The 21,118-nt window shown below is 41.2% G+C and overlaps 2 protein-coding genes across 2 annotated transcripts; both read right to left on the bottom strand.

The window, feature by feature from the left end:
• Positions 1 to 14: 14 nt before the first annotated feature.
• Positions 15 to 12,615, bottom strand: lama3 (laminin, alpha 3; the record flags this gene model as incomplete). Its single annotated transcript, XM_083647263.1, has 28 exons — positions 15 to 163; positions 262 to 384; positions 469 to 562; positions 653 to 780; positions 990 to 1,155; positions 1,881 to 2,061; positions 2,389 to 2,516; positions 3,002 to 3,068; positions 3,199 to 3,341; positions 3,421 to 3,555; positions 3,715 to 3,802; positions 4,810 to 4,937; positions 5,508 to 5,670; positions 5,916 to 6,067; positions 6,242 to 6,448; positions 6,568 to 6,719; positions 7,199 to 7,369; positions 7,516 to 7,632; positions 7,745 to 7,844; positions 7,938 to 8,082; positions 8,224 to 8,378; positions 8,466 to 8,582; positions 8,674 to 8,867; positions 9,524 to 9,694; positions 10,516 to 10,627; positions 11,116 to 11,226; positions 11,385 to 11,536; positions 12,522 to 12,615. 28 exons carry the CDS (start codon positions 12,613 to 12,615, stop codon positions 15 to 17), a joined length of 3,843 nt encoding a protein of 1,280 aa, XP_083503389.1.
• Positions 12,616 to 15,643: 3,028 nt separating this feature from the next.
• cts12 (cathepsin 12) lies at positions 15,644 to 20,849 on the bottom strand. The gene is made up of 7 exons (XM_083648431.1): positions 20,734 to 20,849; positions 20,478 to 20,594; positions 19,715 to 19,906; positions 19,382 to 19,603; positions 17,679 to 17,847; positions 16,907 to 17,012; positions 15,644 to 16,775 (listed from the first exon to the last, which is right to left on the bottom strand). The coding sequence occupies exons 2-7, from the start codon at positions 20,589 to 20,591 to the stop codon at positions 16,676 to 16,678; spliced, it is 903 nt and encodes a 300-aa protein (XP_083504557.1). The 5' UTR covers positions 20,592 to 20,594; positions 20,734 to 20,849; the 3' UTR covers positions 15,644 to 16,675.
• Between the last annotated feature and the right edge of the window lie 269 nt (positions 20,850 to 21,118).

The raw sequence follows: 21,118 nt of genomic DNA, 5'->3' as shown, positions 1-21,118 counted from the left end.
TTGATCACATCTCCTTAGTCTGCAGGGCATTTATTGAGACTCACAGGACCGACCACCCTGGAAGCTGTTGCTTCAAAGTCAACCGGCCTCCCATTCACTTTCACGTTCCGCATGCAGCCGACAAAGGATGAGGACACGGGGACGCTGTTTCTCTTCGTTGTCCCTGCATGGAGGAGGGGGAAGGAAAAACAGAAGAATGAGATGCTGGGAAGTTTTTCCCCCATAAATGTGGATACTCAATGGAAGGTTTGATGGATTTACCAGAGATGCCTCCAATGTGAAGAGGATCGAGTGTCGTTGAGTACGAAGCAGATGAGGAGGAACCTGTTTTCTGCTCAGAGATGGAGTCCACTACTAGTTTGATAACTTTGTTCTGTTTGGACACTGGGGGACAAAGCAGAGTGGTAAGAGGAGAATTTAAAATTGATAGCCGTATGAAACAGTCTGCTGTTGGGTGAGAAGTCGTACCTGTAACCGCATGAAATTTGCCATCACATAGGTTTTGATGAGGAGTCACTGAGACACTGATAGCACCGCTACCGTCATTCACTTTGACACCAACCTAGAAAGTCAGCAATATATACAAGCAGTCATTGTCTTTTGAGTCATGTCTCCACACATGGCCCACATTTAGCATTTCCAAAGGTTTTACCTTGTTGTCCCTTAAGAACACATTCAGGCTGGTCTTGTGGCTTTGGACGTGGAAGAGAAGGCCCGTCAGATGCTGGGGCCGCAGCTCAAAGGCCAACTCAAAGCTAGAGCCTACAGTGAAGTACTTATCTGGAACACACATATTTATCAGATTTGAGGTCCATGTTTTGTTACAACAAGCATACACTGACAAAATAGAACTAATGTAATATGTTGGGATCTGTTCTCTTCTCTGATCTCAATCTATGGGTAAGTCGTTGTGGATAAAAGCGTCTGCTAAATGACGTAATGTAATGTAATGTAATGTAATGGATCTATGAAATAAAACACTGTCAAACCTAAGATGATGTGACCACCGTTGCCCCCAAAGTACATCCCAGTCTCTGAGAGTCCGTTAAGGCAGCGTGAAACTCCACGACTGGCCACCGGTTCCCCAACCAATACCTCATTCAGTTTGAAATCCCGTATACAGCCGATAACACTCTCCCTGGGAATGAGGTGTCCCTGAGAGAGGAATTTTAGATTTTAGTGTCAGGTATAACAGCAACAATAACAGGGGAGGGAGAGGAGAGGAGAGGAGAGGAGAGGAGAGGAGAGGAGAGGAGAGGAGAGGAGAGGAGAGGAGAGGAGAGGAGAGGAGAGGAGAGGAGAGGAGAGGAGAGGAGAGGAGAGGAGAGGAGAGGAGAGGATAATAGCTCCCTATAGGGAAACTGTCTTAAATGTATGATGTGCTTACTTATTTGGCCAGAATCAATTCAGTAAAGAAATAGACTAAAAAACAAACAAATGTGAGGTAAATGTGTGACAGGGGTGTAAAAAATTAAGTGTGAGGTAAGTAAGATACACACGTTTAAGGTTTCACGTTTTGGAATTCCTCCTAAATAGACAGGATTGTGCAGATCTAAAGACGAACCCTCATCGTTAGACAAGACACCGTCAGTCACGCGGATTCCATCAACAAGCAGATGGAAAGCGTCTCTCTCCACGCTGAACACGACCTGCGCACACAGACAGATTATCTGTCAGACAAGCAAATTGATTCAAATCACTCAGGGACAGGCTTCAGCTAAACACATTTACACTAAGGTCAGGATCACTGCTGTGTTTGAAGAGATATCAATCAACATGCTGGAAATCTAATTATCTGCGGCCTATAGGAGACTGAACAGATCCAGAAATGATTAGGCAAGATATATGCTGCGTGTATATGCACTCTGAATTGTAATCACTCTGTGCCAGTTTCCATCGTTGCTCTTCTTCTTATGCTGGATGATTCTGTTTTGCCCAAGTGAGAGCTTGATCTTGCCACTGGCCATAAACAGGACCAGCAGGGCAATGTCTCCTTTCCCCGAGACGTGGAGCAGCAGCCCCTTAGATGACCTGGTTCTGACTTCAAGTGAGAAGTGAGGCCTGAGACGCACAAGAGGAGGCAGAACAACACTGAAGTTCAACTGGATTTCTCTCATTTCTTACAAATGAACAAATGAATGAATGTAAAAACAGAAACAAATGAATGTTTTATTAGACACCATGCAGAGAAAGTGATGATGACATGCAACAAATGATTAAAATCCACAAAATATCACAAGTATTTGGCATATGATACCCCAATTGTTGAATCTAAAAATAACCCCCACAATTAATTCGTAGGACAAAGCAAAATAGACCATTATGATCATCTCCACAGATGCATGAACGTCCTATTTCAGTGTTGTGTTTACACATGGCTAATATTACCTGTAATTGAGGTCTTCAGGGGGGATGTTGTAACTGAGCCAGCTGTGCGGCTCGGACAGCCGGTATTGTCCATGTTGTGCCGGACGTCGTATACACTGACTGGCTTTGGTGGCACTCTGAGCCCGGGTCTGAAACACACCAGAGACACACTTATGTGATCTAATTATAACAGAATATGGAACACAATGATATCATATCAATGTATCTGGACTATTTGTGTTTGATGATGAAATTCAATGATTTCTTTCGATAGTGTGGGAAGAGTGTATTCTTGTGCTCACAGTCTTGTGTCTCTGGGGTCTTTGCAGGAGGGGTGCTGGCAGAGCCATGGCTTGTGAAGAGCGATTAAGCTGACACATGCCAAGGACTACATCTCCCATTTGTGACAGTGAGCTCAGATCAGCAGGTAAAAAGCTTGGGTCAAGCCTGTGTTAGATTCAAGATTTTTGCGAAACAGAAAAGAAAACATAATTACATGAGAAAAGGGTATTGTAAGAAGTCAAGCAACATCAATATTACATAATTTTGTATATATTATATAATAGCTTTCTAATGTTGACGACCTCCTTGTGTAAAGGTTAGCAATGCAGCCTTTGAATTTCTCTCCTCCCACAGTTTTCTCCGGGGGCTTGAGTGTCTGTCCCTGACCCACATTGACATTATCAACGCTCATCTCCAACCTGAGGAAACCATAATAGGGTTAGTCATTAAAGTAGTGAAGTAGAAAATATTATTCTATAGTGTGTGATTCATAACATAACAGCTAGCAGAACATTTGGAGTTATGTCAAAAAAAGGAGACACGTCTTACCCTGAGGGGCTCCTCACTGCTGACAAGTAATGCCAGCTTCCATCACCGTACATTTTGGGTGACTTCATCATGTAATTGTCACAATTAAAGACTACATGGCCATCAACCAAAGACAGCTGGATGTCGTGGACAGAGGTAGAGTCCTGAGGAGGGTAGGACATTATGAATACAATCACTTGATCCAGGAATTCATGTATCTGGTCACACTTATTCTTGACACACCTGATAGCTGCTCCGGAGAAGAGCTCCATGTTTCTCTGAGGTTCTGAAGCCCAGAGAGACCATGACCGGCGGCTTGTCCCAGACACCCAGAGTGTTCACAGACACAACTGAATCATATGTACCTTTACGAACACCCTGTAATACGACAATACATACAGTACAATACCAATCAGTGAATTCACTCATATTTTCAATGCTCATGTCTAATACATGTATAATGCTACTGTGAATAGTCATGAATCATGATTGTTTCTTTTAGTTTACCAGCAGTGAGACTGGACATCCGACACTCACGCCGATGGTCCTGTGATACTCGACATATTGACCATTGGCGGTCATGTGATCCACACATCCTCTCAGGGGTGGAGCTGCGATCTTATCTCTGGGATTGAAAGGCACAAATAGACAGATATAGTATAAAACACTCATTTGTAAAGAATATTTCAATACTGCATGTTTTATTAGCCCCTGTTTTATTACCTCTCCCTGAGTTGTGCTGGTAGACCCCCAATGTGATAACTTCTGTAGACTTCAGTTTTAACAACGCCTGTGAGAGTGATTTGCTTCGCTCCATAGTGCACAGTAAAGTTGGCATCCATGTCAATTATAAAATTCTTGTTCTGAAAAATAATTTTTATAGTAATACTGTTTTTAAACGGAACAACAGACTTGAACAACAGGCAGACTTGAACAACAGGCAGAATTGCACCGAATGATGTCTAGGTTAATTTAACATGAAAGCAACAGTTTAGCTGTTCATCTTACAAAGAGAGACACTTTCTCATCAGTCTGAGCTTTGAGCTCTTGGTCGGCTTGTTTTCTTTGCAGCACAAGATGGCCTCTCTGCATAAAGGCACAGAAGTAAGAATCCTGTAAAAGATGCAAAAAAAGGACATTAAAGTGTACTGAAGATATATGAAGGCAGTGTTTATTAATGTTAATGTTCCATTATGTAATTACTAACACAAGTGTTTGACTCATGCTGCTTTATTTTGGTCAAATCCATTCAACTCGGTTAAAGAGAAGCATCATACTTCATTTCCAATGTAGAATAACAAGGCGTTAGTCTCTCGGCTGTTTGTGTGGAACTTGAACAGTCTTCTCCTTTTCTTCTCTGGGTTTTTTATGAGTGCCGTGCGATAACCAGTTCCCTCATAATAATCAGAAATCTCTGCCTGGGGAATCCTGAACGAACATGAAAGAGGACAAAAAAGTATTCAATTTGACAGTTTTTAGTCATCTATATAGTGTTTTGTTGGGGTGTATAATATGCCATCACAATTATCCTGGGTGTGCTCTGAAACTATTTTCCATTCACTTACAGACTTCATGTCTTCCTCTGTAAAACCAAAATATTTAAGCTTTTAATCCCATTTGACTGTTGCTTACTTCAGATGAGGCTGTTTGTCACTTATATTGACTGCCTGCTTGTAGTTGTACAGGCAAACAGGATTGTCATTGATAAAGGAGAGTTTCATGGCTCCTCTGTATTTGGGGTAGCGCAGCTCCACTGGAGGCTAGAAAAGTGAAAATGGAGCAATCAAAATGCTAACATATGAAAGATAATAAGAGGGTTTAGGGGCAAAAATGATTATTTTCATTGTTTCACAATTACTAATTGTTTCACACACACACACACACACACACACACACACACACACACACACACACACACACACACACACACACACACACACACACACACACACACACACAGCTAAGCTCCACACATTTTCAACCACTCAGTGATGGAGAACTGCTACATGAGTGAGCTACAAAGATAGTATTTTGCATCATGACATATTACTTCATAATAACACATTTCTGTTGGATCCCTAATGTTGTTTTAGTGTTTGTGTGATTACATCATTCAAAGGGACAGGAGGGGTGTTTGGGGTGAGAGGGAGTTTGTGCCTGAAGAAACTTTTGTGTATGAAGAGATAGTTCTATCAATGTTGTTGCAGTTCCTACTGATCGCCAATAGAGGCCCATAGAAGTCATGGCTTTCATAATGCTGATCCCCAGTGTAAAAATAGTACAAATAGCATACATGCAGACATAATCAAATAATAGAGGTGAGTGATTACCGTGAAGCCGTCAGGATATCCACCCACGTAGAACACCACGCTCTCTGGATCCAGATCCAGAACACTGGTCACCGTGTTTGGAAGGCTACGCTTAGGAGAGAGGCTGATGGCCTTTGGGGATGTGACGTTCTGAGTGATGTTAACTTCAGCATCTTGGTAAACCCTGAAGGAATTGTTGGCACACAGAGATAATTACACGTTAATTCATTGATTAAATACATTTATTTAAAAGGATATATGCAAGTTACTTTCTCCATAGAGACTTTCTATCTAGAACACCCTGAAGATGTAGTAAAACAATTAAAATCCTTCATGTTGTCTTCCAAAAGGATAACATGGGAGCTATTGTACATGCACCATTTCCACCAACTAGAGTCTAGTTGTGATTGTGATTTCCCCGGTGAGTACCTGTGGAAGACAACTCTGTCAAAATCTGTGGAATTCACATTGGTGGTTGTGGCTATTTGGCTGGTTTCCACCTGATGGACAACTCCACCCAGTTTGTACACACACACCAATATGTTGCCTCGAACAGCCATCCCAACATAGTCTCCAGAAGGCTGGAAATATCAGAGAAACAGAGGAATATGACAGATTAACTCATCTAAATCACACCCTCCAACAGGTATTTGACTTGCAGTGTTAATGGTGTATTTCTACTCATGGAGGCCACTGTCTTCTTTATCTTCTACCTGCTATATTTCAGATAAGAGGCTGTGATGCCAGTCACTCACATCCTTGTTGCCCAGGTAGAGAACAAAGAGGTTGGCGTCTTTGTGTTTGTCCTGGCGGCGCTTTCGTCCGCGGGCAGCCGTGGAAGGCTTGCTTTGGTGGCGATTGAGCATGAGGTCGACCACTGTAAACGCTTTCACGTCTTCAAGGTTGTTTGGTGGACGCAGCTCGATGTGACCCTTTCCATTGAAAGTGGTGCCAATGGAAAGCTGTGGTAAGAAAGATATGTGTATTATGTGCAATTATGCGAGATGTTTATTGTAGGTGTCTTTCTTTTTTAATTAATAAATCAAAGCTGATAGCAATAAAGTTAGATGGGATACTTTACCCTGTTGACAAGGTTTCTAGTCTCCTCTATCACATCCTTGATTCTCCTGATGCTTTCTGTCATATTGGCACTAGGGGGCATCTTCGTACTGAGATCCTCAATCTGTGTAAGGTTATCTCTCAACAAAGGCAGTGTATTGTTCAAGCTCTTCACTGAAATAGTCATAGGAGACACACAAAAAAGAAATCTCTGCTCAGTCAAACTAAAAATGAAAGGGACTTTTCATATTGGATTTTGCAAAATGCAGTTCAATGTGGTTCAGTATGTTTTTTTAATCTTTATACAGGGGAGTCTCATTGAGAGCAATGCTCTCATTTTCAGGGGCGCCCTGTTCACATCCACACCTGGAAGCTGACCAGTACTACAACCACAGTCTGATCTGCAGTGCTGGCCACTGAGCAGCTCCATTGGAGCGGTTGGGGTTAAGGGCCTTGGGGCACCTCAGTGGTGGTAATGAGGGAGGGGCAAGTGCTGCCTTTTCACTTTCCCCACCAAGATTTATCCTGCCGGTCCTGGGGATTGAACTGACGACCTCCCTGTCACAAGCTCGCTTCTCTAACCTTTAGGACTCCACTGCCCATTATGGTATAAGAAGTTGGCTATTTTGTCCCAGCTGCTCTTCAGTACTCACATGCCTGTTCTGCATCTCCCAAGATACCATCTATATCTGCAGTGGCATTAGTCAAATGTATTCTGCCCACTTCCTGGCTGATATTCCTCAATCTGTCAGTTACTTTACTGACAGTGTCATTAGAAGCTGAGGCAGCTGCCTTGGCAGAATTTATGAGGGTGGCTGTATCATCTGGAATCAAAAGAAGACAAACATGTGAGCTAATGATGTTATGAATTCACTGTGATGCAGGGAAAGTGCATTATCTCTTAAGTGACACACAAGCATTTCTTGGGTCCTCTGTAACCAACAAGTTTAATTCAATTAAACTCACTGACCTCTTTTGATCTTTTTGAGCTCAGCACTGACTGCGAGCAGGTCCTTTCTCAGTAATTCTTCTTTCTCCTTTTTCTTACTAACACCATCTTTGTGAGAGTCAACTTTATCTGACAGCACTGTATAAAAGAATATAAACCTGAAAATAAAAACCTTCACTTTTTTTGAATGAATTAAAAATTACTATAATATATTTTGACATGACTCTTGCAAAGCATGGCATTTACACACTTCCAAAGTATTTCTGAGTCTCCATAGCTTCTGTCAGTATGCGGCTTGCATTATCGTTCAGTCCTGCAGCTCTGTTGACGAGACCTCCCTGCTCCACATCCTGATTCATCGTAACGGGAGAAATTGGACACAGATTACATTCAGAATGAGTGGATTTACAACAAGCTCAACTATCAGCAGGTAGAACATTTACCTTGAAGGCTAGGTCAGCAGCCACTTTGGATTGATTAGCTGCCATCGCTGCCTTTTCTATGGCATTTATAATGCTGATATGGGCTCCACTGCCCACTACAGCACTGAGCAGGTCAGAGGAGCTATTGGTAGCATTATGCAGCACTCTGCAATAACATACATGATGGCACATGAATCAGTCAAGAGATCACTGAGGAGGGCTGAAATGTGTCAAAACAAGTCGTTTATCCAAATCCATGTCCACTTTTATCTGTCAGTTTTCTCAATTTCTTCTACTTTATACTCACAGTTGAAGTTCTGTTGCCAGTCTGTTCAGCTCCTCTGCATGCTCTTCAGCCCTGATAACCAGATCCAGCTTTTCCATTGTTTGGGAGATTCTATTGAACCTCTTCATGAGATATGTCCTGGCACCATCCAGCTGAGCTGCAAGATGCTCTATTTCCTGCAAGTTACGCATAATATAGTCAATTTATAATACACACAAAAACTAGTTTGAAATAATCTCAAGAGTTCAGAGAGGCTTACTTACCTTTTGACTTTCTTTGAGCATTGGGATGAGGTGTGTAATATTCCTTAACAGATCTTTAGTCATTTCAATCATAGGCAGTAGCAAACTTTGCTCCTTCTCCAGCTGAGCTCGACGTTTCTGGCAGAATGATAAACAAAGTGAAGAGAATGCATCAGAACGACACTATATTGTATTGTTAGATCTCGACTTGACGTGCCTTTCACATTACCAGCAGATCTTGCAGTGTGGCATCACTCCTCATGTTGACTCCCTGTGTCCGGCTGACGGTGTCCTCTGCATCTAACAGCAGCTTGGCGAGCTCCCTCAGAGAAGAGTCAGAGGTCATCAGAGAGACGGCCGTTCGGTTAGCTCCAGGCTGGCTGGTGTCCAGAGGAACTGACATGTTCCTGATCAGGTCCAATACTAAGGAGAGCAGCACACAATTTAGATTTTACATGCTGATTTTATACATTGGCCACAGTTATGAAAAGTTATCTGTGAAACTTGTAATGGAATTTTATTTATTTCCTAATGTTATTTATTATTATTATTATTATTATTATTATTATGGTTATTATTATGATTGTTGTTGTTGTTGTTGTTGTTGTTGTTGTTGTTGTTGTTGTTTCATTTAAAGGCAATGTATCCCAGAGGTGAAGAACACTAAAACTTTTGAGCCACATTTTTTTTATTAGCCATAACCATAACTATGATGCTGCATTCATGTGCTGCGTGGTATGAGGGCAGACATCTGGGAATTCCATGACGGCTAAACAGCGTTGCCTTCACGTGCTCTTTCCTCAGAGGATCAAAGCCGGGAGACAAATAATAAAGAAACATAAACTGTTACAGAAGCTGCAGCTTTGCAAGTTGGAGAATTGTACAGTGTTGGCAGTGGGTCGGGCTCTACCAAGTGCCTTCTAGTTAAAAGATATTTCAAAGTGTATGGGATTAGCTGAGGTACAATACGATCGAGACATCAACATACATAACCTGCACCAAGATCAAGGCATCTCCATTATTTTGTCCATAGATTTAAGTGAATCACAATACAAAAAATAAAAAAATAAAAAACTCACATGTGTGTGCCTTTTCTTGCTCGATGCCAGCTTTCACTCTGTGAGCGGTGCAATCTCTTCCTCTCATTTCCTGCACGATGCGCTGAGCCTCTGCCATCATCTTGGCTATGTCGCCTTCAGGAAAAGTGATGGTATCTGCAGGTTTCGCCTCACTCAGCTGCTTTATGAGATCTGACAAATCACAATAAGGGATAAAGTACTGGTAATAGTACAGCTGGTGCTAAGGCGTGCTGACAACAACAACAAAAAGTCCCAGACACAGCAAATGATTTTGTAAACATGTCACCCAAAGCCTTGTATGAGGCACAAATTACGTTCTGGCCCAAATTGCAATCATTTAGCAGGAGAAAAAAGTTTATAATTCATATTATGATGTGTATCTATACAATGTATTAAAAGTTGCATTCATTGCATTTTAATGAAATAATTGTAATACTGTACTATTATTTTTACCCTACTTAAAGGAACACTCTGCCCATTTTCAACCAGTTTTGTATCATTAGAACATCAGTAGTATATCAGAAAACTGTAAACGGTTTTGAAGTCTGTCATTTAATTTGACAGTTATTGAGTGTTAAAGTGTGGACCAGTGACATCACTGGTCCACACTAACTCAAATTAATAACTCATTAACTCAAATCAACTCTCAATAACTGTCAAACTATTCATCATTCATCTAGTTTGACAGTTATTGAGAGTTGATTTGAGTTAATGAGTTATTAATTTGAGTTAGTGTGGACCAGTGATGTCACTGGTCCACACTTTAACACTCAATAACTGTCAAATTAAATGACAGACTTCAAAACCGTTTACAGTTTTCTGATACACTACTGATGTTCTAATGATACAAAGCTGGTTGGAAATGGGCGGAGTGTTCCTTTAAGAGCCGAGTAAAATCTCAAAGCGGACATGCAGAATTGTTGAGTTACTGTATGCTATGACAATGTGAAGGAGCATTTCAGAAATGTGTAATTGCTCAACCTGTTACATACTCTGTATTGTCATGAGGAGCGCTTCAGCGTCAGAGAGAAGATCCTCTGCTCTCAGCTTCGTTCCATTCACATTCTCCAAGATGTTTTCAGAATCTGATAATGTTTTCTGACTCTGTAAAGGTGATAATACCATATCAAAGTACAGTACCGTACATGACAGAGTTCCCAGATTAATTTCTGGCTATGACCTGTATATATACGCTCCAGAAACAAAAAGGTCTCATTCATAAAACTGACATGAAAGGTGACTTTATGGGCTGAGACTGCTATGGGAGAGCGTTGTCTTAATAGTTTTACTGTTTGTATTTTAGCTGCAATGCCACTTTTGATCACTGGCATGAAAATACCTCCTGCTGTAGTCAGATGGTAATTAACACTTGTGAATTATTTATCCTAAGTGCAATTAGCCTCCTAAACTCCAGATGTATCTTTGTTATTGCAGATGCAACATTTTCCATTCCTTCTATGCTCAGAGGTCAACTTAAGTATTTTTTATTTTTTTATTTGTTTTAATATTATGTGTTGTTGTGTGCTGTGTATTTTGTATACAAATGCATTCTGTTCTATTATATTCCTTAGTTGTTTTTATTTTCTAGATACCTTGTCTATCAGCTCACTCAGGTCTTCTCTAACAATCTCCACTTCTGCTTCAAGCTGCCCAACCTTTGGACCATGATTGTTCATAGCAGTGCTGTACTTTACAACCAGAACCTGCAAAACACCAGAGGGGACTCTGAACAAGAAGACATTTGTCTGTGTCCAGCTATGAGTCTTAGCACCACATCTATGAGTGATCACTTTTGTTGTAAAAGAAAGGTACTGTATAAGGAGCAAATGTCCTCATCATGACTTGTTCAAGTTTGCAGTACCTTGGTTTCAGAGACGTTGCCCTCCAGTCTGTTCAGCATGGAGAGCGAACCAGCACCTTGACTGATGTTCTGGAGTTGATGCTTCAGCCGAGCCAGTTCATCATCCATCCTCTCCAAGTCATTCAGTAAGGCATCATTGCAGCTGTCGCATTCTGCCAGTCAGTACAAGGGAAATTATCTGGTTAGCTCTGATGCTGATGATGAAAAGGATGGATAAGACTGGCTGAAACTAGGAATTCATCAACAAAGTTGTTTGCTGTATCAAGGTGTTTGTAGCTCACAGCATCACAGAGTGCCATAACACAATTGTAGGATTATAATTTAAAACACAAACCATGGCAGTGGTCACTGGAGCCGATATCACCAGATGTTACGCACTCTGAAAGGAAATTAAAACATACCATAGTAGATGCAGGAACAAAATAATGCAATGTATCTCTGATATGTTACATGATTTCAATAGTGGACCCATGGGAGTTGGACAACCACCCCAAACCCAATATGCTCAGTCAGGAAGGATGACATCACTGATAACATCATCACTGATGACATCACTGATTGTCATAGTATAGATATAAACCAGGCATTTGTGTCATTTCTTGTGACTATACCTCCAGTCAGAGAGTCACAAATGTTAAAGGGCCCTTCGTTACAGTTGCAAGGTTGGCAGCTGCCTCCATATATCATTGGATTACCATAGTAGCCAGCAGCACATCTTAAGAGGAGTAGAAAGCAAAAAGGAAAAGGCTTACTTACTTACAGCTTTGATACTTTTAAGATTTTGAATGCGCAAGTGCCATATTGATGGCCAGACCATGATGTAATGATATTTGTGTTTATGTGAGATTACTTGAATTGCAACACACCTCTCACACTTGGTCCCATGGTAGCCCAGTTTACACAAGCATTCAACCACTCCCAAGTCGATGTCCAGACAAGCCAATGCGAAACTACAGGAAGAATAAACCATCAAGCTCATTATGCTCAATTTGGCCCAGCATAGAATAAAGAAAGAAAGAAAGAAAGAAAGAAAGAAAGAAAGAAAGAAAGAAAGAAAGAAAGAAAGAAAGAAAGAAAGAAAGAAAAAAGAATTTAGCTCTAGTGGGGTGATATAGTAGTAGGTAAACAATAACTGACTTGTTCCATGTGAAGGGGCATGGACAGGCATGGCAGGTCCTCTGGGCAGCGTTGCCATAGTAACCTTCTTTGCATCGCTCACATCGATCCCCATCCGTGTTGAACTGACAGTTCTGGAGGCCAATCAGATGAAACACGTGACCGACGACGACAAATGCCAGTATCTTTAAGTGTACTGTACATCAACAACTGATAAGGTGCCTCTGTCTCCGTGTGTGTGTGTGTGTGTGTGTGTGTGTGTGTGTGTGTGTCCGTGTGTGTGTGTGTGTGTGTGTGTGTCCGTGTGTGTGTGTGTGTGTGTGTGTGTGTGTGTGTGTGTGTGTGTGTGTGTGTGTGTGTGTGTGTGTGTGTGTGTGTGTGTGTGTGTGTGTGTGTGAAGGAGAGAGAAAACCATTGAGATAGTAACCAACCATGCAGTTCCCTGTATGCTTGTCGCACTCATTGGAGAGTCCATTGCAGCTACAAAGCACACACTGGCCCCTGTGTGGGCCAGTCCACTCTCTGTAGAAGCCAGAGCTGCAACTCTGTATGGATGCAGAGAGACAATAAAACTGTTGTAGAATAATAACAACAAGCACATCCTCCACTCTGTGACCGGATTAGGAGTGATCTATTCTCGCAAAGTAATCAAACTGCAAAAGTAATTAATTGAATTAGCATAATATGCTAATGCATTAAATAAAAACACTAGACTGTAGAATGAATACCACCTTGGAATGATGGGATAGTAGCCCAGAACTTTTAGGGATCCATATCACAATATCTGATAGGATAGATGCTAAAAAAGTGAACCAGAGCAATTTCAGGTTTTTAGTAGGCCTACAGGTAGGTTCTAGTGAAACAAATCTGGGGCAATTTGGACCTGTCTGGGACGGATACCATCAGGTACATTTGACCTTTCTCAACTACCAGACTGTAAAACGAATTACTGACATACACTATATTACATTTATTCCATCCAAATAGAACAGTTTTTGACTTGTTTTAGCAATATATAAATGTTCCCCTTCAAACAAAATAATTTGGCTAATTGTTTTGACAATTAAACCAGACTTAGGCTATATTGTTCCCCTTCAAACAAAACCATTAATGCATACCGTAGGCTATACTTCGACTGGACCAGAACCAGGTTGATATCTCAGGCATGCATTGCTTAATTTGCATGTTTTGCATGCCTATAGTAAATATGGCAAACCCTCCACATGAACGCACAAACGGATGGGGAGTGGATAGGGCGAGGGGTCTAGGGCTCTAGCTCAGGAGGTAGAGCGGGTCGGCCAATGACGCAAGGGTTGGCGGTTCGATCCCCGCTCCCTCCCAGCTGCTGTTGTTGTGTCCTTGGGCAAGACACTTAACCCTCCTTGCTCCCGATGGTGTGTAGGCACCCTGCGTGGCAACCTGCCGCCATCGGTGTATGAATGGGTGAATGTAGACTATCTACTGATTGTAAAGCGCTTTGGATAAAAGCGCTATATAAATACAGGCCATTTACCATTTACCATTTAGGGCCCTAGCTTGGGCCCCAGTTCGCTGCAACTTGCAAGATGCCTGACTCGTGATTTTTTGTGTGTGATTCTTTTTATTTGACTAGTGTCAAAAGCAGAACAATCTTGGGTGTAAAACTGATTAGTGATTAACCCTACATTGTTTTGTGCCACAGCATGCTATAATCTCATTAGCAAAAACTGATGTAAGGAAGCCATTACAAAGATCAGAAAACACAACAGCAAGAAATTGTGAAGAGCTGCATTACCTGAGTCTGGTTACTGGGTGAAGGATCGCAGTGCTTTTTATGTCTGTGTGGCCTCTGATGGATCTGGTTGAGATCGCCATGCCAGCAGTTTGGATGTTTCTGTGTTGCACTCTGTCCAGCGGTGCTGGGGCAAATCACAGCACAGCAGAGCAAAAACAGCCACAGTGCACAGCAAAGCAAAGATATTATATTCCTCTGCATTATCAGCTACTCTGTGAGCTTACAGTCCGAGTTCAGTAATAAACAGAATGAAAAGGAGAGTTCCTCCACCCCCACGTAACCTGGGAGCAGAGGGTGTGTGCTTATTCTTTTTCTCTGATAGACATGCAGAGAAGACAGATGTATTGAGTACGGAGTGTATGCACACACGATAAGGTTCAAAGTTCAACAAGGTGTGGTGGTACTGTGAAACGTTTGGTGGTTTTGAAAGCATGCAGAGTGGTGCATGGCGCAGATAGTGTGTACCATGAACTGTGTACCACAGGGAAGTGGAAATTAGAAGAAATGGTTATCATTTTTATTATCAGTTAACAATAAATTACACAGTTTATCAGTACCTTACTGGTGGAATATACTGTAATTGCTAATTATTGAAATCTGCTTCAACGTGTCCCATATAAGAAACATAAGACATTTATTTGCATCTGTATTACAAAGCACCATCTTGTTTTATTTCAAGTTGCACGCCTGAGCTATCCGAGGCCTCACTGTTGTCTTAAGGAAAGGCTTATAAGAAGAGGGGGGAAATAAAAGAAAAAAAGTTGATCTAAAAACATGTTTGGTAATGACCGATGGTTGTGGTAATGACAAAATGTTTTTGGTATTGACATCTAGAGAAAATGCCAAGTGTAAGTAGTGGTAATGACGCGTGGTGGTAATAACATTTCTTAATATTCAGCTGCTACTGGTTGAACTTGCTAACATCACTTTCAGATCTTTATGTACTCAATTTACAAAAATGAAGAAATTACGCTAAAATTCAAAAACATTAAACTACAGCTTGTTTGCTATAATAACATGCAATAAAAAATACTCTCTTACTAGTAAGTATAAATGGGAAAATGTCCTACATTTCTGGTGATCACGATATCATTCATCCTCCTGGACAGCCATGTGCTCGAGTGTCACTACAGATGTCCATGGTTACCAAATCAATAAACTTTGTCAAAGCTCATTGTCCTGCAAATTGTTTGATGTGGTGGTAATGACAGCGATATTAAGGGATATACATATTTTGTATTAAAAACTCACAAATTGTACTTAAGTTAAATATTTCAGAAGAAATGATTGATTTGATTGTATTTATAGTAATACATACAAAAAAATTGTTTTATTTTATTTAATTTTTTATGGAGAATTACAGTACAAGACCAACCATCAAAACTCTGTGTTGGGGACAAGGCGAAAATGGTGAAATTCCAACATCAAACAGTATAAAAGTTCTTTAAAAAAAATGCTTCCAGGAGAATAATATAGAGGAGTAATAAAGCATACTAAGCAATGATAAATAACATAACAAAACAAAAATACATCCAATGGACATTAAAGTTACCCAAATTAAATATAAATATCAGACACATTTACCTTGCATATTGCAGTATGAGTATAGTATCACTGGAGCAATGGAATGCACAGCATATTATTCAATGCACCAACTTTTCCCCACGAGTCTACTCTAGTATAATAAATTGAATGTGCATTTTGATTCAGTAGAACATATTCTCCTTTTAGCACACATACCCCATCTGAATTAATGAACTTTCAGACACCAATTTTATTAGTCCTATATAGGTATCCATATTGATGTCAGTAATTTGCTTGAAATATGGAGTAAACAGTCAGACCTCTAAATCACACACTATAATTGCCACGTGACATATACTATTTTTAAATTATTTGTTTTGTATCAACCTTTTCAAGAAGTAATTTATGATCAGTCGCTACCAAGAATTCAATACTATAATAAGTATTACTGTAAGATGTATTATTATTATTATTATTGCAGCCTCAAGACACAACATGAGAGATAAAATCAAAAGGCGGCGAATATTGCTCACTGAATCATTCAAATTGAATTGACAGTTTTCCATACTTGATTATTCTAATAAATGAAATACATGTTTTGGAACATTAATCTAATCTATGGCTGCAGAGATAAGCAATACTGTTCCACGTGTGGGTGTATGGGCCATATCCCTGAGAATTAGCAGTGTGTTAGCTGCAAAAGACTGACAAACACAAATAAAATACAGAATGGATGATAAGAGTACTTTTGAAACTCTAAACATGAGTTAGTATGATAAATATGAGAAACAAATAATGGTTTTCTTTTCTGGTTCTCCATTGAAAACCCAGTCAAAGAACCTGACTTAATACTTTAGTCTTCCGCATCTTCTCAGACTCATAGAATAGGATACAAGGCGTAGCTCGCAATGCCACAGGTGTTGCTGCCGTCCCGGATGATTCGCATGAAGCCACCTTCACCCCACCCGCTACCCCAGCTAAAGAAAAAAATATAAAGAAAACAAATGAATATATTAATATTAAAACAATAGAAACAAAGTGATGTGTAATTGTCTCATTGTGAAGAGTAAATCATATCTCATGTGATTTCTCAATGACTGTCTCCTACCTATTTTTGATGATCCAGTAGTCTTGGCCTCCTTCTGAGCCAAAGCCAACCAGCAGGACTGCATGACTCAGATTGTTGGGGCTGCAGTTAGGCTCCTCATATATTCCTGTAGAAGAAAGTCAGATTGCGTGACAATCCTTCTCTTTTCATTGCTAACATGATCGTGGTATTAAAGTCGGTTATTTTATGAGAACTAGGCATCTCGCGCGCTACGCGTGCTCGATTCCTAGGCTCACCTGCTGCATGGGCTTGCAGGCTCGCACGCCCTGCAGCTCGGCTGTTGCGTGGCCTCGCCTGCGCTATTGGCGCACGCGCAAGGTGTCCCTCTCTCTCTCCCTCAGTCTCCCTCTCCCTCAGTCTCTCCCCCCTCTCTCTCTCCTCTCTCTCCCTCACCTCCCTCTGTCTCTCTCCCTCTCCCTCAGTCTCTCTCCCCCTCTCCTCTCTCCCTCTCCCTCAGTCGCTCTCTTCTCCATCTTTCTCTCTGTCAATCTCTCTCCCCCTCTCTCTCCCTCTCCCTCAGTCTCTCTCCCTCTCCCTCAGTCACTCTCGTGTGTGTGTCACTGATGACATCGTCAGTGATGTCACAATGATGTCACAATGCCTATGTATGACATCACTGATGACATCATCACTGAACGATAGCCTTCTCTGTGTGTGAGTGAATTTATGACATCACTGATGATGTCATCAGTGGGACAGACAGAGAAACACAGACAGAGCCCGAGCTCCCTTTTATATACTGATGATGATGATGATGATGATGATGATTCACCTGAGCTGTAGAAGAGGAAACTTGCATGATTTGCGTCGATAGCCACTGTGATTGGCCCGATGGTTGCCACGGCATCAGCCAGGGCCTGCTCATTTCCCTGGGGTATGAACCTGTAGTCTGTGATGTGGGCAACTGAAAGTGTGTTGTCATAGAAGCAGGGCTGGGTGTCCTGTGGAGAGAGAATGCAGTGGTTCACCTTTATTTCTCAGAGCTCCACTATAGGCTTGGGGCCATTAATGCATTGAATTGAGACTGCATGGTAAATTCCAATACACTTCCTGGAGTTGGAATTGGAATTACACCCATCTATAAATAAACAGAATTGGAATTGAATTAGAATGACAGGAAACAAAATTGATTTCCATTAAATTCCACTTCTAACAGATTTTGTCCTGATTTTGACTTGAATCAAATAAAAAACAATGAAACAAATCAAATACATTAAAGCAGACGTTTCCATGACCCTCCACAGGTGGAACTGCCTCCATAAAATGAAACTTTGTTGTTTCTGATATCTAGTCTGATGGGATCTGTGCAGACAGACAGGACAGAATACAGACTGTAAACTGCATATAGACAGACAGGCAGGTGCAGCTGTTTTGCAGCTCAGATCAAAGCTAGCAGGGTTTTGGGCGGGACGGGCAGACCAACGCTCTGGGGCACAAACAACCGGTGCTCTGGGGCACAAACAACAGGCTGAGCGTTTGAGGGCGAAGCGGCATCGGTCTGAGGGCGCATGAGAGCCGGGGACAAATACTCAAACGTTCAGATGAAACTCAGAGCGGCTTCCCCCGTGACATGACAGCCGAAGAAGAAGAAGAAGATGAAAACATCCTAAACCTCCAGCCAGATCAAAGACAGAGGACAAGCAACAAGATGGGGTCACTGGGTCAGTCATCTGGAGAAAAGGCAAAAACTGCAAAAAATATTAATCTTAAAGGAGAACTTCACCAAAAAAACAATGCTGATTTATTTTGCACATGATCTCACGCATATCCGAAAACTGTAAACCGTTTTGCAGCCATTTATTTAGTTTGACAGTTATTGAGAGTTGATTTGAGTTAGGTTTTGGACCAGTGATGTCACTGCATTGTGAGTGACATCACTCATCTTTCTTTTTTGAACCACTTGCCACATAACAGGAGTATGCATGCACATCCAAACCAAACCAATGAGGGCAGGTGCTGAGCTGAGAGTTTGTCCTGACTTGCTAAACATTTTAAATAAAACTTGAATCAAATAAAAAAGGGAAACAAATCCTATACATTAAAGTGTATAATGTATGGAATGGATTACGATTACATGTTATGTAGCCTATCAAATACCACCTGAAAGGCACCTTTAACATTTTATGATATTGAGTGTTGATAATCTTTAACACTGCAATCTCTGATAGGCCTATGTGGGGGGAAAACAAAAACATGTAACTTCCAGGAATACAAACTAATGGATAATGAAATAGGTGACAGATACTAGGGCGGGCACAAACCCACTCAGAAATATGTCACTTAATGTTGCTGTGGGATGGAAAAGGTGGATGTCACTTAAAGGTAACATTGTTTGCATCCCTGAACTTCACAGAATTAAATTCAACTTCCTGAAATTCCAAATCTGTTTCCTGTATCCCCCGCCCAAATTTAGTTGAATTAAAATGTATGAGTTCATTCATGACTTGACCCGATACCTGGAGCCTATAGCCTTACCACTGAGGTGTATGGATACGTGCTTGTAGACTGCAGCCCGTTGAGGACCACATAGTCGTAGGCATTGGCCATCCAGGCACCATTGCAGCCAAAGGTACCGTAAGATTTGGAGCAGTCGACCAGGTTCTGCTCACTCAAGGAGACCAGCTGACCGGTCTTCTTGTACATTTGTCCCTCGATAGCTCCCGTAGTGCTAAACGCCCAGCACGAGCCACAATAACCCTTTGAGGAAAACATATACAGTTACAGTATCCAGTATTTGAGGGTGTTCGGGATGAAGCCAAGTGATAAGTTGTCCAGAACTAACTTTAAATTAATTTAGAAATGCCTTACCTGATCTTTCACCTCAGTGACGTAGCCCATCGCCCTGTAGTCCACAGTCAAAGCCCGTAAATTCTGCGGATTGTTCTGACCATAGACTGTATAAAGATTGTGACGCAGCCAGTGAGGCGAGACTTCCCTTCCCCTCTTCACAAACTGGGCGTTCATCTTGGCACCTTGCAACACTTGGTATTCATGTCTCGTCTATATGGAAAACAGAAAGAGGTTTTTCTTCAGATATTTCCCATTCAGGTTATTGCTATCTGGAATGTGTCAATCCTGTTCATCAAAACAACTTGTAACTGATTAGCGCCAATTGATTTAGGCCTAGTTAATAGATGTTGCTGCCATTCCTAGTTTTTTGACATGGTATAATCTGCTTCATGACAACAGACAAAGCAATTAGGCCTACTGAACTAAACAAATCACAGATCAAGTTGAAATAACTTGTTATAGAAATTTTCAGTTTGGGATAACTAAGAAGTTGAAGAATAAATTAAGGAATAACGTTGACACACACACACACACACACACACACACACACACACACACACACACACACACAATATGGTTCAACTCAATTCCTTAGGGCACAGATAAAGGTAATTTAACTGAACAGTTAGGCTAGGCTACTTGTTGATTTTGCATTTTTTACTGTTTACATCTCCAGCCATTTAATTGAATGACAAACATGGTTGGATTATTTGTGATTGTAAAGGCCTCAGAAGAGGTGAAAACAATACAATATTCACCAATAGCAGTAAATAATCATTACCAGGTCTCCCCATTTATTCATGCTCATAGTGAACTGCTTTGCCCCTATGGAAAACCCTTCATTATTCTGTCCTATCATCCTCCTGTTCTCCTCCCAAATGAGTCTCCTTTCCATGTCCTGTTGGGTGACAAAAAACACAAAAGCAAAACTTAAAATAAAATAAAGTACAAACCTCACGTGAAGAAATACATGTTTTCAGAAGGATATATAAGTGAATGAGAGACATGCATGTTCATAATGAGAAGTGAAGTCAAACCGTTTGATCGTAGGAGATGCCGTGGTTTCTCTTCCAGATCTGCCAGTCGGTCACCACCTTCTTCTTGTGCACATCCTCATCGCCGTCAGCAACACCCTCATCTGAGTCTGATTGGCCGCAGCTCGACCCCCACAGCAGGGCAGAGAGCAGCACCATGCTCACCATGGAGCGGCTCCACTGGACTACGACAGGACAGGAGGATCACAGTGTTACTTTTTTGTGCCTATTTTTTGTACGATTGTGAAATTGGTTCTTTTTGCTGTAGTAAATTTGTAAGTCTGATCACAAGATGAATAGGTGCTGCCTGCTACTGATTCTGGCCATATATTTGCGTATATATTTAAAACAGAGAAATGTCAGTTGTTGCAATCAGTCCCCTTGAGCA

This window comes from Poromitra crassiceps (assembly GCF_964638095.1).
Source record: "Poromitra crassiceps genome assembly, chromosome: 12".
NCBI lineage: Eukaryota > Metazoa > Chordata > Actinopteri > Beryciformes > Melamphaidae > Poromitra > Poromitra crassiceps.
This window is presented reverse-complemented; position numbering and strand designations above follow the sequence as displayed.